The sequence below is a fragment of the Panulirus ornatus genome, chromosome 34 (genome assembly GCF_036320965.1).
Source record: "Panulirus ornatus isolate Po-2019 chromosome 34, ASM3632096v1, whole genome shotgun sequence".
In the NCBI taxonomy this organism is placed as follows: Eukaryota; Metazoa; Arthropoda; class Malacostraca; order Decapoda; family Palinuridae; genus Panulirus; species Panulirus ornatus.
In genome coordinates, this window is record NC_092257.1 from 22,310,407 (window position 1) to 22,326,473 (window position 16,067).

Here is a 16,067-nt window from a genome sequence, read left to right on the forward strand (position 1 = left end):
TCCCAAGCTCTCTCATCCACAACAGACTGCATACTTGCCCATCTTTCCAAGACTTTTGCATTCACCTCCCTAACAACCCCATCCATAAACAAATTAAACAACCATGGAGAAATCACACACCCCTGCCGCAAACCAACATTCACTGAGAACCAATCACTTTCCTCTCTTCCTACACGTACACATGCCTTACATCCTCGATAAAAACTTTTCACTGCTTCTAACAACTTGCCTCCCACATCATATTTTCTTAATACCTTCCACAGAGCATCTCTATCAACTCTATCATATGCCTTCTCCAGATCCATAAATGCTACATACAAATACATTTGCTTTTCTAAGTATTTCTCACATACATTTTTCAAAGCAAACACCTGATCCACACATCCTCTATCATCTGAAACCACACTGCTTTTCCCCAATCTGATGCTCTGTACATGCCTTCACCCTCTCAACCAATACCCTCCCATATAATTTCCCAGGAAAAATCAACAAACTTATACCTCTGTAATTTGAGCATCATATAAGTTTTTAAACATTTGTATACTGCCAGCATTTACAGTTTCACTGTTAAGTCTACTTTAAGTATCTACCACCATTACTACAAAACAGTATTTTTTCAAATCCTTTCAAATACTGCCAGCATTTACAGTTTCACTGTTAAGTCTACTTTAAGTATCTACCACCATTACAACAAAACAGTATTTTTTCATATCCTTTCAAATAAATCTATCTGACTATTTGACCTACAGCTTACCATATACTTTCTGTTAGTTGAGCTTTCAAAATAGAATGTTCAAAACTACTACATCTAAATAAACAGCAAGACCACTTCACCTTATGGCCTTGTCTCTTAACTTGCACATCACAAAGTAATTCTAAGTTGTCATTGTTTAAATACAGCATATTTTCAAAGTTTCGACATGTTTAAGATGACAAAATTAATTTGTGGTCACACGTAAGAATCTCATAAGTTTCACCTGATCATGAAACTGTACAGCATCCTCAGATTCCAGTTGCAACTTGTGCACGAAAAATCCATTGTCAAATGCAACACATTTAACCAGCTGCTTAGGACAATTAAGTATGATGTAATGTCCAAAAAAAAGCACCACTGTTTCCGTAAAATTCTATTGTTCTTAATTTGTAACAGATTATAAAAACCAATATATAATATCAAGTTATATACAATATATTGTGGTGAAACATCTAAGTAAATGATATCACAATGACATTCATCACTCAAAAGTACATTAAACATGTTGGCCTAGAAAGGATAAAAAAAGTTACACAGAAAGAATTAAATGCTATTTTGAGCATGTAGAGCATTTATAATTTTTTTGTAAGGACCTAGACACTTCTTGTCATGACAATGCCTATAACAATCTTTGCTGCATCCAGTGGATAGTAATAACATTCACTAAATTATATGAAGTGAGTTCAAAGTAAAGATTTCCACTACAGCAATAAGTAAAGTAAATGTTTCCACTACAGCAATATGTTAGGTTGTTTTTATTGTTACTTTGTTGATCATATATGTTTTACTCATTTTTACAATATTTTAACATTATTTAATCCTTAACTTTCCCTGAGCTTCATAACCCTCCCTAATACTGAGTTACTTAGTATCACAGGAAAAAAGCATATCACAGGCACATTCCCTAGGTCTTGATTTATACTTTTTTTAAATACTTAGTTGCCTTTCTTGGTTTAGGGCAGTGGCATTAAGAACAAATGAACAGTGGCCTCACCAAACCTAAATCCCATCATCCACTGCCAAGCCCCACAGACCACTCAATGTTTTATCTTCACTACTTCACTTGCCCTAGTTCAGCCCATATACCACATCAATCCAACTAAATTCTATCCAGTTCTTGCCTCTCGCCTTCCTGACTGTTAGGCCCCAATAACCTAAATTTTCTTTCATTCCGTCTACCCATCTCCTTTTCAGTCTCCCCCTCCCCTTCTGACATACATATTATCTTAATTTGTCTAAAGTCATTTTCCACATGTCTGAGCCATACCAGCACAAAGGACTGCCCTTTCAATCAGACTGCTCACTACCAGACCTCTCACTGATACCTTCATCCAATGTACAATGAATCCATTTTGTACTATCATTTCCAATACATCCACACTCCAATTCCCTTACACTGAAAGCTCAAGACTCACATACATACAACACCATCAGGACTACACTCATCTCTCACTTTATGTGGGTTCACTATGTGCAATTTGCTTTTCCGCAAGGAACCTACTTCTATCAGTTCCTCTTTTTTATGCAGTCTAAATTCTCTACTATATGGGTGTGTGCAGTAGAAAGTGTACCAAAACTCATTAGGGGTTGGTGGATAAAGAAGGTGTGGGTCCTAGGTGGGGCATGCCAAGTTCCAGTCAGCAGGTTACCACCATTGTGAGCAGATGTGTGCTACTTAGGTGTTTTGAATTTCACTGGTATTGTGATTTTCCTGCAACCCACTGTGCATCTGTTTGTTAGTGTGGCATCTAAATATCGAGCAACATCTTCTCCTACCCTAACAGCAGCAGTCAAATGGACAGGAACCTCTCTTATATTAGAAACAAAAATATAAATTTATCAAATGACACCACTGTTAAGCTTTGTGTTAATTCCTAATGTACTAACATTATAAGGGAGAGAAAAGTACATGGTAGAACAGTCACTGAAGGGTTGAGGAGTTACATAGAGTTACAAAAATACACAGACCACACAGACCCAAGGTCCAATTGAGGTGGTCTGACCTTGATGAAAAAAAAATTGTAAGCAGAAGAAAAGGATAGCAAAGCAAAGGCTCTTTCCCCACCCTCCACCCCCTCTGGCATATGCAAGCAGAAAAATAGGCAGAAAAATACCTTGCAGGATAAATATGCCTGAAGGAAATTTTTACAGGAAAGTCATAAGGCAGAATCAACATGAACATGTCATGCATCCCATAACCAATGACATGCATCCCTTCACTTTTTCTTATAAAGGCAATACTAAGAATAAATGAGCTCTAGCCTTTTGACTTACCATACATATATCATTACTACTGTTGAAGAGTGATACAGTAATTCTCAATTACTCTCCCAAAGCAAGTGACATGGGTTAATCAATGTTATTATGATACTACATAAAGGCCAGGGAGAGATCAGTCAATGAAAAGGTAGCATGATATACCACTGCATTTTGATGACTGATTGAATGAATTATTCAATACTGGAGAGTGAAAAATGATGATCTGGCTTACTTATGAAGATATTAAGGGTGTTGCTTTGAACAATGTTTTCTTAAGAGCTTATTCATGTATCAAAAATGTTGTTGGTAAAAGAATTCTTAAACGGTCAAGATTACCTCGGTGACCTCTAAGTTTTAATCCATTTCCTCTCGTTGGTAATGTTGGCGCTACTGTAAAGAAATGATGAATATCAACATCGTTGAAACCCTTAAGTATCTTAAATCATTCTATTAAAGAAATGATAAAAATCAACATTGTTGAATTCTTTAAGTATTTTTAATCATTCTATCAATTTCCTAGGAGCACCTCTTGCTTAGGGAGAACAAGTTTAATTCTCAGTCTTTCCTCATATGGTTTATCACACAAGGGGGGAATCAACCAAGTTGCTCTCTGTTGCACTGCTTCCAATTTAAGAATGTCCCAAAAATTTAAGAATGTCCCAATTTAAGAAAGGCCCAAAACTGCACTGCATATTCAAGGAGTGGTCTAGCTAGATTTAGGAATAGTGACAATGTCACATCCTTTCTTTCATATGTAAAGTTTCTGTTTATGAATCCTGACATCCTATTTGCTTTCTTAGCAACTTAATTGCAATGCTAGGAGAATGTGAAGTTACTGGAGAGAGTGACCCTGAGATCTCTCTTACTAGGAGTTTCCTTTACCTTGTGGCCCATCAATTCATAATCAAATTTTTTGGTTAGGTTTCCTACTTGTAACAGCTAACATTTATTGACCTTAAATGGCATTTGTCTTTTACTAAACCATTCAGCAATTTTATCTAGATCCTCTTGTAATCTTAGCCTATCTTCTTCATTGGATATGACACTGCTGATCTCTGTGTCATCTGCAAATCTGGACACAAAGTTATTAAATCATTAAGGGGATAAGAGTGAGTGCTCAAATTACAGAGGTATAAGTTTGTTGAGTATTCCTGGTAAATTATATGGGAGGGTATTGATTGAGAGGGTGAAGGCATGTACAGAGCATCAGATTGGGGAAGAGCAGTGCGGTTTCAGAAGTGGTAGAGGATGTGTGGATCAGGTGTTTGCTTTGAAGAATGTATGTGAGAAATACTTAGAAAAGCAAATGGATTTGTATGTAGCATTTATGGATCTGGAGAAGGCATATGATAGAGTTGATAGAGATGCTCTGTGGAAGGTATTAAGAATATATGGTGTGGGAGGAAAGTTGTTAGAAGCAGTGAAAAGTTTTTATCGAGGATGTAAGGCATGTGTACGTGTAGGAAGAGAGGAAAGTGATTGGTTCTCAGTGAATGTAGGTTTGCGGCAGGGGTGTGTGATGTCTCCATGGTTGTTTAATTTGTTTATGGATGGGGTTGTTAGGGAGGTAAATGCAAGAGTCCTGGAAAGAGGGGCAAGTATGAAGTCTGTTGGGGATGAGAGAGCTTGGGAAGTGAGTCAGTTGTTGTTCGCTGATGATACAGCGCTGGTGGCTGATTCATGTGAGAAACTGCAGAAGCTGGTGACTGAGTTTGGTAAAGTGTGTGGAAGAAGAAAGTTGAGAGTAAATGTTAATAAGAGCAAGGTTATTAGGTACAGTAGGGGTGAGGGTCAAGTCAATTGGGAGGTGAGTTTGAATGGAGAAAAACTGGAGGAAGTGAAGTGTTTTAGATATCTGGGAGTGGATCTGTCAGCGGATGGAACCATGGAAGCGGAAGTGGATCATAGGGTGGGGGAGGGGGCGAAAATTGTGGGAGCCTTGAAAAATGTGTGGAAGTCGAGAACATTATCTCGGAAAGCAAAAATGGGTATGTTTGAAGGAATAGTGGTTCCAACAATGTTGTATGGTTGCGAGGTGTGGGCTATGGATAGAGATGTGCGCAGGAGGATGGATGTGCTGGAAATGAGATGTTTGAGGACAATGTGTGGTGTGAGGTGGTTTGATCGAGTAAGTAACGTAAGGGTAAGAGAGATGTGTGGAAATAAAAAGAGCGTGGTTGAGAGAGCAGAAGAGGGTGTTTTGAAATGGTTTGGGCACATGGAGAGAATGAGTGAGGAAAGATTGACCAAGAGGATATATGTGTCGGAGGTGGAGGGAACGAGGAGAAGAGGGAGACCAAATTGGAGGTGGAAAGATGGAGTGAAAAAGATTTTGTGTGATCGGGGCCTGAACATGCAGGAGGGTGAAAGGAGGGCAAGGAATAGAGTGAATTGGAGCGATGTGGTATACAGGGGTTGACGTGCTGTCAGTGGATTGAATCAAGGCATGTGAAGCGTCTGGGGTAAACCATGGAAAGCTGTGTAGGTATGTATATTTGCGTGTGTGGACGTATGTACATGTGTATGGGGGGGGGGGTTGGGCCATTTCTTTCGTCTGTTTCCTTGCGCTACCTCGCAAACGCGGGAGACAGCGACAAAGTATAAAAAAAAAAAAAAAAAAAAAAAAAAAAAAATTAATATAAATGATGAAAAGTATAGGACCAAGTACAGACCCTGGGGAACTCCACTAGTAACAGGTGACCATGGTAATGATTCCCCATTCATTACAACTCTCTGCTTCCTATCAAGTAAACAGGCTTCTATCCAATATCCTATGCAACCAGTAATCCCCATGGCCCAGAGTATGTGCATCAATTCAACATAAGGGACTTTGTCGAATGCTTTTTGGAAATTCAGATATATTTTTGTATTGCTTTTGTCTTGTCGTAGGTACTGAATAATGTATGATAAAATTCAAGGAGGTTTGTAGGGCATAATCTGCATCTTCTAAAACCATGCTGTGTATTATTGATCAGGCTGAGTTGTTCCAAATAGGCTATGATTTCGTCTCATAATTGACTCCAGATGTTTACATATAACTGATGTGAGGCTAATACGACAGTACTATAATTACCAGGAAATTTATGGCTTCCCTTTTCATAAATATAGGAGTGACATCTGCCTGTCTCCAGTCCTGTAGGACTGTTCCTTCCTCAAGCAATGTATTGAAAATCTAGGTTAGCAGTCTGGCAATTTCGTGTTTGATGTTTTTAATCACTCATGGATAGAAACAATCAGGACCTGGGCTCTTATTAGGCTTCAGCCTATCTATTTGTGTTACTACTTCTCTAACTGTGATCATGAAAGTGCTATCTATCACTGTCTCAAAATTCATGTAATTGCGTTCTAGCATAAAAAGAGATCTGGAAAACTTGTTAATGGTTGTTGCTATACTTTTATCATCCACAATGGGTTCCACATTCTTGTTTACTAAGGGTCCTATTCCACTCCTTATGTTTCTCATTATTGATTATTATTATTTCATTGTTATTATACTTTGTTGCTGTCTCCCATGTCAGCGAGGTAGTGCAAGGAAACAGACGAAAGAATGGCCCAACCCACCCACATACACATGTATATACATACATGTCCACACAAGCACATACACATACCTATACATTTCAATGTATACATATATATACATACACAGACATATACATATATACACACGTACATAATTCATACTTGCTGCCTTTATTCATTACCATTGCCACCCCACCACACATGAAATGACAACCCCCTCCCCCCGCATGCGCACGAGGTAGTGCTAGGAAAAGACAACAAAGGCCACATTTGTTCACACTCAGTCTCTAGCTGTCATGTATAATGCACCAAAATCACAGCTCCCTTCCACATCCAGGCCCCACAAAACTTTCCATGGTTTACCCCAGACGCTTCACATGCCCTGGTTCAATCCACTGACAGCATGTCGACCCCGGTATACCAAATCGTTCCAACTCATTCTATTCCTTGCACATCTTTCACCCTCCTACATGTTCAGGCCCTGATCACTCAAAATCTATTTCACTCCATCTTTCCATCTCCAATTTGGTCTCCCACTTTTCCTAGTTCCCTCCACCTCTGACACATACATCCTCTTTGTCAATCTTTCCTCACTCATTCTCTCCATGTGACCAAACCATTTCAAAACAACCTCTTCTGCTCTCTCAACCACACATTTTATTACCACACATCTCTCTTACCCTTTCATTACTTACTCGATCAAACCACCTCACACCACATATTGTCCTCAAACATCTCATTTCCAACACATCCACCCTCCTCCGCACAACTCTATCTATAGCCCATGCCTTGTAACCATAAAACATTGTTGGAACCACTATTCCTTCAAACATACCTATTTTTGCTTTCTCGCCTTCCACACATTTTTCAACGCTCCCAGAACATTCGCCCCCTACCCCACCCTGTGACTCACTTCCACTTCCATGGTTCCATCTGCTGCCAAATCCACTCCCAGATATCTAAAGCACTTCACTTTCTCCAGTTTTTCTCCATTCAAACTCACCTCCCAACTGACTTGTCCCTCAACCCTACTGTACCTAATAACCTTGCTCTTATTCACATTTACTCTCAGCTTTCTTCTTTCACACACTTTACCAAATTCTGTCACCAGCTTCTGCAGTCTCACCTGAATCAGCCACCAGCACTGTATCATCAGTGAACAACAACTGACACTTCCCAAGCTCTCTCATCCACAACGGACTGCATACTTGCCCCTCTCTCCAAAACTCTTGCATCCACCTCCCTAACAACCCTATCCATCCGTATCCATAAACAAATTAAACAACCATGGAGACATAACGTAACCCTGCCGTAAATCGACATTCACCAAGACCCAATCACTTTCCTGTCTTCTACTCACACACATGCCTTACATCCTCGATAAAAACTTTTCACTGCTTCTAACAACTTCCCTCCCACACCATATATTCTTAATACCTTCCACAGAGTATCTCTATCAATTCTATCATATGCCTTTTCCAGATTCATAGATGCTACATACAAATCCATTTGCTTTTCTTAGTATTTCTCACATACATTCTTCAAAGCAAACACCTGATCCACACATCCTCTACCACTTCTGAAGCCACACTGCTCTTCCCCAATCTGATGCTCTGTACATACCTTCACCCTTTCAATCAATACCCTCCCATATAATTTCCCAAGAATACTTAACAAACTTAAACCTCTATAATTTGAGCATTCACCTTTATCCCCTTTGCCTTTGTACAGTGGCACTATGCATGCATTCCGCCAATCCTCAGGCACCTCACCATGAGTCATACATACATTAAATATCCTTACCAACCAGTCAACAACACAGTCACCGCCTTTTTTAATAAATTCCACTGCAATACCATCCAAACCTGCTGCCTTGCCAGCTTTCATCTTCTGCAAAGCTTTTACTACCTCTTCTCTGTTTACCAAATCATTCTCCCTAACCCTCTCACTTTGCACACCACCTCATCCAAAACACCCTATATCTGCCACTCTAACATCAAACACATTCAACAAACCTTCAAATACTCACTCCATCTCCTTCTCACATCACCACTACTTGTTATCACCTCCCCATTAGCCCCCTTCATCGATGTTCCCATTTGTTCTCTTGTCTTACACACTTTATTTACCTCCTTCTGAAACATCTTTTTATTTTCCCTAAAATTTAATGATACTCTCTCACCCCATCTCTCATTTCGCCTCTTTTTCACCTCTTGCATATTTCTCTTGACCTCCTGCCTCTTTCTTTTATACATCTCCCAGTCATTTGCAACATTTCCCTGCAAAACTTGTCCAAAAGCCTCTCTCTTCTCTTTCACTAATAATCTTACTTCTTCATCCCTCCACTCACTACCCTTTCTAATCTGCCCACCTCCCATGCTTCTCATGCCAAAAGCATCTTTTGCGCAAGCCATCACTGCTTCCCTAAATACATCCCATTCTTCCCCCCACTCCCTTACATCCTTTGCTCTCACCTTTTTCCATAATGTACTCAATATCTCCTGGTACTTATTATTGATATATTTATTATATATATATGGTGTGGGAGGCAAGTTGTTAGAAGCAGTGAAAAGTTTTTATCAAGGATGTAAGGCATGTGTATGTGTAGGAAGAGAGGAAAGTGACTGGTTCTCAGTGAATGTAGGTTTGTGGCAGAGGTGTGTGATGTCTCCATGATTGTTTAATTTGTTTATGGATGGGGTTGTTAGGGAGGTGAATGCAAGAGTTTTGGAAAGAGGGGCAAGTATGAAGTCTGTTGTGGATGAGAGAGCTTGGGAAGTGAGTCAGTTGCTGTTTGCTGATGATACAGCGCTGGTGGCTGATTCATGTGAGAAACTGCAGAAGCTGGTGACTGAGTTTGGTAAAGTGTGTGAAAGAAGAAAGTTGAGAGAGTAATGTAAATGTGAATAAGAGCAAGGTTATTAGGTACAGTAGGGTTGAGGGTCAGTCAATTGGGACGTAAGTTTGAATGAAGAAAAACTGGTGGAAGTGAAGTGTTTTAGATATCTGGGAGTGGATTTGGCAGCGGATGGAACCATGGAAGCGGAAGTGAATCATAGGGTGGGGGAGGGGGCAAAAATTCTGGGAGATTATCTCGGAAAGCAAAAATGGGTATGTCTGAAGGAATAGTGGTTCCAACAATGTTGTATGGTTGCGAGGCATGGGCTTTGGATAGATTTGTGCAGAGGAGGGTGGATGTGCTGGAAATGAGAAGTTTGAGGACAATATGTGGTGTGAGGTGGTTTGATCGAGTAAGTAATAATAGGGTACGACAGATGTGAGGTAATAAAAAGAGTGTGGTTGAGGAAGCAGAGGAGGGTGTTTTGAAATGGTTTGGTTACATGGAGAGAATGAGTGAGGAAAGATTGACCAGGAGGATATATGTGTCGGAGGTGGAGGGAACAAGGAGAAGTGGGAGACCAAATTGGAGGTGGAAAGATGGAGTGAAAAAGATTTTGAGTGATCAGGGCCTGAACATGCAGGAGGGTGAAAGGCATGCAAGGAATAGAGTGAATTGAAATGATGCGGTATACTGGGGTCGACGTGCTGTCAATGGATTGAACCAGGATATGTGAAGCGTCTGGGGTAAACCATGGAAAGTTCTGTGGGGCCTGGATTTGGAAAGGGAGCTGTGGTTTCGGTGCATTATTACATGACAGCTACAGACTGAGTGTGAACGAATGTGGCCTTTGTTTTCTTTTCCTAGCGCTACCTCGCGCACATGAGGGGGGAGGGGGTTGTTATTTCATGTGTCGTGGGGTGGCGATGGGAATGAATAAAGGCAGACAGTATGAATTATGTACATGTGTATATATGTATATGTCTGTGTGTGTATATATATGTATACGTTGAGATGTATAGGTATGTATATTTGCGTGTGTGGACGTGTATGTATAAACATGTGTATGTGGGTGGGTTGGGCCATTCTTTCGTCTGTTTCCTTGCGCTACCTCGCTAATGCGGAAGACAGCGACAAATCAAAGTAAATAAATAAAATTGCTTCACTAAGAGTTCTGCCCCTTTATTGTTGAAGTTAATGCCATCTTTGCTGTATAGTTCTTTGTCTTATATGAATTCGAGCCATGAATCTAAAAACCAATGTTAGTATCCATACACAAACATTTCAGTCTCTCATTTACACATAGCGCTTTACTTGCAGCATAGTTACCTACACTAAGTATGGAAATGAAGAAAGGATTAGGGGACACCATAGTCCTCCACACCCCAAAATTTGCAGCTGAAACATGCACATGGAATGAGTCACAGAGGTCAAGAATCCAGGCTATGGAAATGGATTATTTGAGAAGAGCATGTGGTATAACTAGATGGAATAAAGAAAGTAACGAGGGGGTGTTTGAGAAATTTGTGTGGCAGGGTATGCAGCATGAATAAATTGCGGTATTACAGTAGTAGAGTACTCGGACAGTTTGGGCATGTGGAAAGGAGAAAAGAAAAGGAGTTTACAAGGAGAGTATATGATAGAACAATTAAAGGAGTCATTGTGAAAGGAAGACCACCTGTGACATGGGGAAAAAGAGTGGAAGTTTACAGAAGGGATAAAATGGGGGAAGAATGTGTGGAATGGTGTCAGCAAGGAAGCCATATAAGGACAGGGATAAGATGAGACACTTTTGCTTTGGCCACCCTCTAGATAGGTGTTCAGGAAGGAACAGGCAACAGAGATATAGACAGATAGATAGATAAAATAACATGATGGAAATCTACTTAAAATACATTTGGGACAATATATCTCATACTGTTGCACTCATCCCATTTTTTCTCTATGTTTATTGGTTTGCTATGTGTGATTTTCTTTGTGTGATGTTTTTGCAGAACATAATCCCCCAAAACAGACTGAGGGATAGGTTTACTATACCCTCAGACATACCCATCTTTGCCTTTATAGACAATGATGCACCCACCATCTTACCCTGTTCTTTCTCCTCTATGATTCCCTCTGCTGCCCAGGTATCTTAACACTTTCTTTCCTCAACATCCTCCTAACTTCAATTTACACTCAAACCATCCTATTTCACCTAATGTTCCACCCATTTACTCACATTTCATATTAACTCTCAACCTTTTCCTTTCACTCCCACCTAAACTTTGACAGCAGCTTCTGGAGTTTGTCAGCTGCTTCTCACCAGATTCATGTCATTTGCAAATAGCAACTGATTCACTTCCCAAGCCATCCAACTCCAGTATACTATAAACCTGTCCTGCACTCCATGACCCTCTCGTTTACTTTCTTCATCGTTCCATCCGTGAACAGATAAAAGAGTCATGGTGACAAAACTTATCCTTGACACAGACCTACCTTCACTGGGAATGACTCATCCTACTTCCTTCCTGTTGTATGTGCTTGCATACCTTATTCTACTGCTAAAATCTTGCTGCCTTCTGTGGTGTTCCCCTCATGCCATATATTCATAGCACCTACCAAACGGGTATCTATGTCAGCCCTGTTGTACAAATACAAATACAAATACTTCTTTTTGCCAAGTATTTCTTTAAAACAAACACTGTGTCTACACATTCTCTAACTTTCCTGAAACCACATTGCTCCATCCAGAAAAAAATGCAATCTGCATGCTATCACCTTCATAGTCATCACTCTTCCAAGCACAACACTTGGTATACTCAACAGACATATCTCAGTGGTTCAAATAACAATTGTTGTCACCACTTACTGTTATACAAGGGCACTATACATGCATTCAGCCAGCCCTCTAGCCCCTCACCTTGGGGTATACAGACTTAATCTAATACTTCTACAAAATAAAACTTATCAGTTAGAATTATTCTAAATTCCAGTTAATAGGATTGCAGGTCAGAAAACAAGTTTACCATTTTTTGATATAATTTTCAGCCTGTCAGAGTAAAACTATAGATGTAAATGGATCAGAATTTAAATACATAGCCTTGTGGAGTTTATGTATAAAGAGCAACTTATAAGATAAATTCTACATGTTATGTAAACTGAAAAAGAAATGATGGACATCCAAAATATAACTAAAGGAGAGAGTGAGAAAATTGGCAACAAGTTTTGATGTATGATATAGTGCATCTGAACATTCATTCTTTAGAGTTCATCAAACAAAAAGCATTTAGCCAGATGTATGTCAAACTGTTGGATGATTTGTTAAAAAGGATGTACAAAATTAGTAATGCAGGTTGTAACTCTACTCCAGTGCTCTGTGGCAGCAACTCCCATGGTCCGGTACATTCTGAATCTGCCGCCGTTAGTTTGTGGATCAGCCACCAGGTGGTGCTGTTAGTAATAACCAAAGGTTATTGAGATTATTGTTTATCAACCAGCTGATCAAGAAATCATGGAGATGGTTCAACAAAGTGAAAACAAACAAGATCATCATGAAAAAAAAGCAGAGCAAAACAAGAAAGTGGAAGAAGGAATGGCCATAGATAAATGTATCCAGATGAGATTGCAGATGAGATTTAATTGCAGGACTGGAGCAAAGGGACTCTATGAAAGAACAAGAAATCATATCTTTATTTGATAAGGGGTTCCCTGGTTCCCAAAGGGGTCAATTTCTGTTTTCTGGCATTTTCGGTGGTCCAGCAATGGCCAGGTCCCAGTGTTGTCAGATTAAAGAGGTACAATCTGTAAAACTGTAAATGCCAGCAGTATACTTGGTAAGGAAAGTTCAAAAGATAGGGCCTCACAACTGAAAAACTCTTTCCTTATAGTATAGAAATAGGTGGTTACAAGCAGGAAATTTCATCATTATAAACTGGTTGCCCAACTCTTACCTCCAAAATAAGGCATTTCTAATTATCTTTACATATTAATGCAAAGTAAAGATTGTTCATCCTATGGCTTTGGTTAAGTTATTTACACTCCTGTGAATAACTCTCTTATCTAATAATTTCCTTCCACTTCAGTGCCTTGCCTTTGTTTTTGTTTTTTTGTGTGTGTGTGTGGGGGGGGGGGATTTATTCATCATATGTCACAAAATATGCCACAGCATCTCCCCCTCCTAGCTTAATTCTATGGTGTCCCAATTTCAAGCATATTTCTTTCATACTTTTACTGATTAATGACAATGTGGCACAAGAGTATACTATTACCTGAAAAACCTTACAGAAGTACATATATATAAGATGGAAACATAAATCTAGAATCCAAACATGACACAATATACTAACCCTTATTGCATTGTTGAGTTCCACTATAACCTGTACGATCACTGAAATAAGCAGGAGGATATGACATGTATGAGACACAGCTGAGTTCCACTTCTGGGCCACTTGCACTGATTGAGTGGTTGTTGCAGTCTCTGTTATGGTCACATCCATAGATTGAAATGAATCTTTAAGAGGTCTTAGATTTGCATTACAAAATTCCTCCTGAGTCATATTATATACATCTTGTATATGCTTCCAGTTCCTGAAAAGAATTAATATTCAAACAGGTTTCCATATATACCAAAGAACATTTTGTACCTGCAACATAATAATACAATAAAATTATTTCCAGTGTACCAAAATAGGGAACTTGTACCAAAAAGACATATGGGACATTTGTCTTTTACAAATCTTGAAAAAATCAGTAAACACTTAATGAGTATCCAGGACATTCTAATTGTATGATACCTTAAATGAAGCTTTTGTAAAATAATATGATTTCCATGCCATAGTGAAATACTAAAAAAGATTTTAAAAATAAACTCATTGCTGAAGGCTCAAATAATAAACTGATGATGGAGAGGTTCGAATAGGAACTGTAAACAATGGTCTGGTCATTTAGGAGGGAATAAAAGAATCAAGAAATAAAAGCAAAGAAAAAGAAGGTGGAGGTGCGTGAAATATTCATAAGAAAGTAGAACACTAAAGTACTAAAAAGATTATACAAAGAGATGATACATAAGTTCACACAAGTATATAGATAGAGTTGGTTCTAGAAATGTCAGGGCTTTAAACAAGAACCTCATCTGGACCCCAGTAAAGCTTATGTCTGAGACCTATGGTTGGATGTACACCCTCACCTCTGGCAATGAGGTATGGGGTTCTTCCAACAAAAAGAAAAAAAATTTAATTACTTCCAGGAAAAATCATTATGCAATCATTTGGTGTACATAAACACAACGATTTGATTCAAACATACATCCAACATCTATTATTATACTTTGTCGCTGTCTTCCACGTCAGCGAGGTAGCACAAGGAAACAGACGAAAGAATGGCCCAACCCACCCACATACACATGTATATACATACATGTCTACACACACACACATATACATACCTATACACTTCAAAGTTTACATATATATACATACACAGACATATACACATATACACATGTACATAATTCATACTTGCTTCCTTTATTCATTCCCATCGCCACACATGAAATGATAATCCCCTCCCCCTGCACGTGCACGAGGTAGCACAAGGAAAAGAAAACAAAGGCCACATTCATTCACACTCTGTCTCTAGCTGTCATGTATAATGCACCTTTCCACATCCAGGCCCCATAAAACTTTCCATGGTGTACCTCAGACGCTTCACATGCCCTGGTTCAATCCATTGACAGCACGTCGACCCCAGTATACCACATTGTTCCAATTCACTCAATTCCTTGCACGCCTTTCACCCTCCTGCATGTTCAGGCCCAGATCGCTCAAAATCTTTTTCACTCCATCTTTCCACCTCCAATTTGGTCTCCCACTTCTCCTCGTTCCCTCCAACTCTGACATATATATCTTCTTTGTCAATCTTTCCTCACTCATTCTCTCCATGTGACCAAACCATTTCAAAACACCCTCTTCTGCTCTCTCAACCACACTTTACATTACCACACATCTCTCTTACCCTTTCATTACTTAATCGACCAAGCCACATATTGTCCTCAAACATCTCATGTCCAACACATCCACCCTCCTCAGCACAATCCTATCTATAGCCCATGCCTCACAACCATATAACATTGTTTGAACCACTATTCCTTCAAACATACCCATTTTTGCTTTCTGAGATAATGTTCTCACCTTCCACACATTCTTCAATGCTCCCAGAACCTTCACCCCCTCCACCACCCTGTGACTCACCTCTGCTTTCATGGTTCCATTGCTGCTAAATCCACTCCCAGATATCTAAAACCCTTTGCTTCCTCCAGTTTTCCTTCATTCAAACTTACCTCCGAATTGACTTGTCCCTCAACCCTACTGTACCTAATAACCTTGCTCTTATTCACATTTACTCTCAGCTTTCGTCTTTCACACACTTTACCGAACTCAGTCACCAACTTCTGCAGTTTCTCATGTACATATTCAAACTTGCTGCCTTCATCCATTCTCGTCACCACCCCACCACACATGAAATAGCATCCCCCCCCCCCCCACAAGCTCAAGGTAGCACTAGGAAAAAACACAAAAGGCCACACTCGTTCACACTCAGTCTCTAGCTGTCATTGTGTAATACAACAAAACCACAGCTCCCTTTCCACATCCAGGCCCCCACAACTTTCCATGGTTTACCCCAGATGCTTGACATGCCCTGGTTCAATCCAGT

At 39.6% G+C, this 16,067-nt stretch overlaps 1 protein-coding gene and 1 long non-coding RNA gene across 2 annotated transcripts in view; one reads left to right on the top strand and one right to left on the bottom strand.

Moving 5' to 3' along the window:
- Positions 1-16,067, top strand: part of LOC139759993 (uncharacterized) — a 124,378-nt gene that overhangs the window by 34,612 nt on the left and 73,699 nt on the right. The gene's annotated exons all lie outside the window — the stretch shown is intronic.
- Positions 1-16,067, bottom strand: part of LOC139759992 (transient receptor potential cation channel subfamily A member 1 homolog) — a 195,064-nt gene that overhangs the window by 12,792 nt on the left and 166,205 nt on the right. Inside the window, exon 6 of the mRNA XM_071682736.1 lies at positions 13,703-13,943. Coding sequence (XP_071538837.1) covers positions 13,703-13,943 — 241 coding nt within the window. The remainder of the gene's footprint in view (positions 1-13,702; positions 13,944-16,067) is intronic.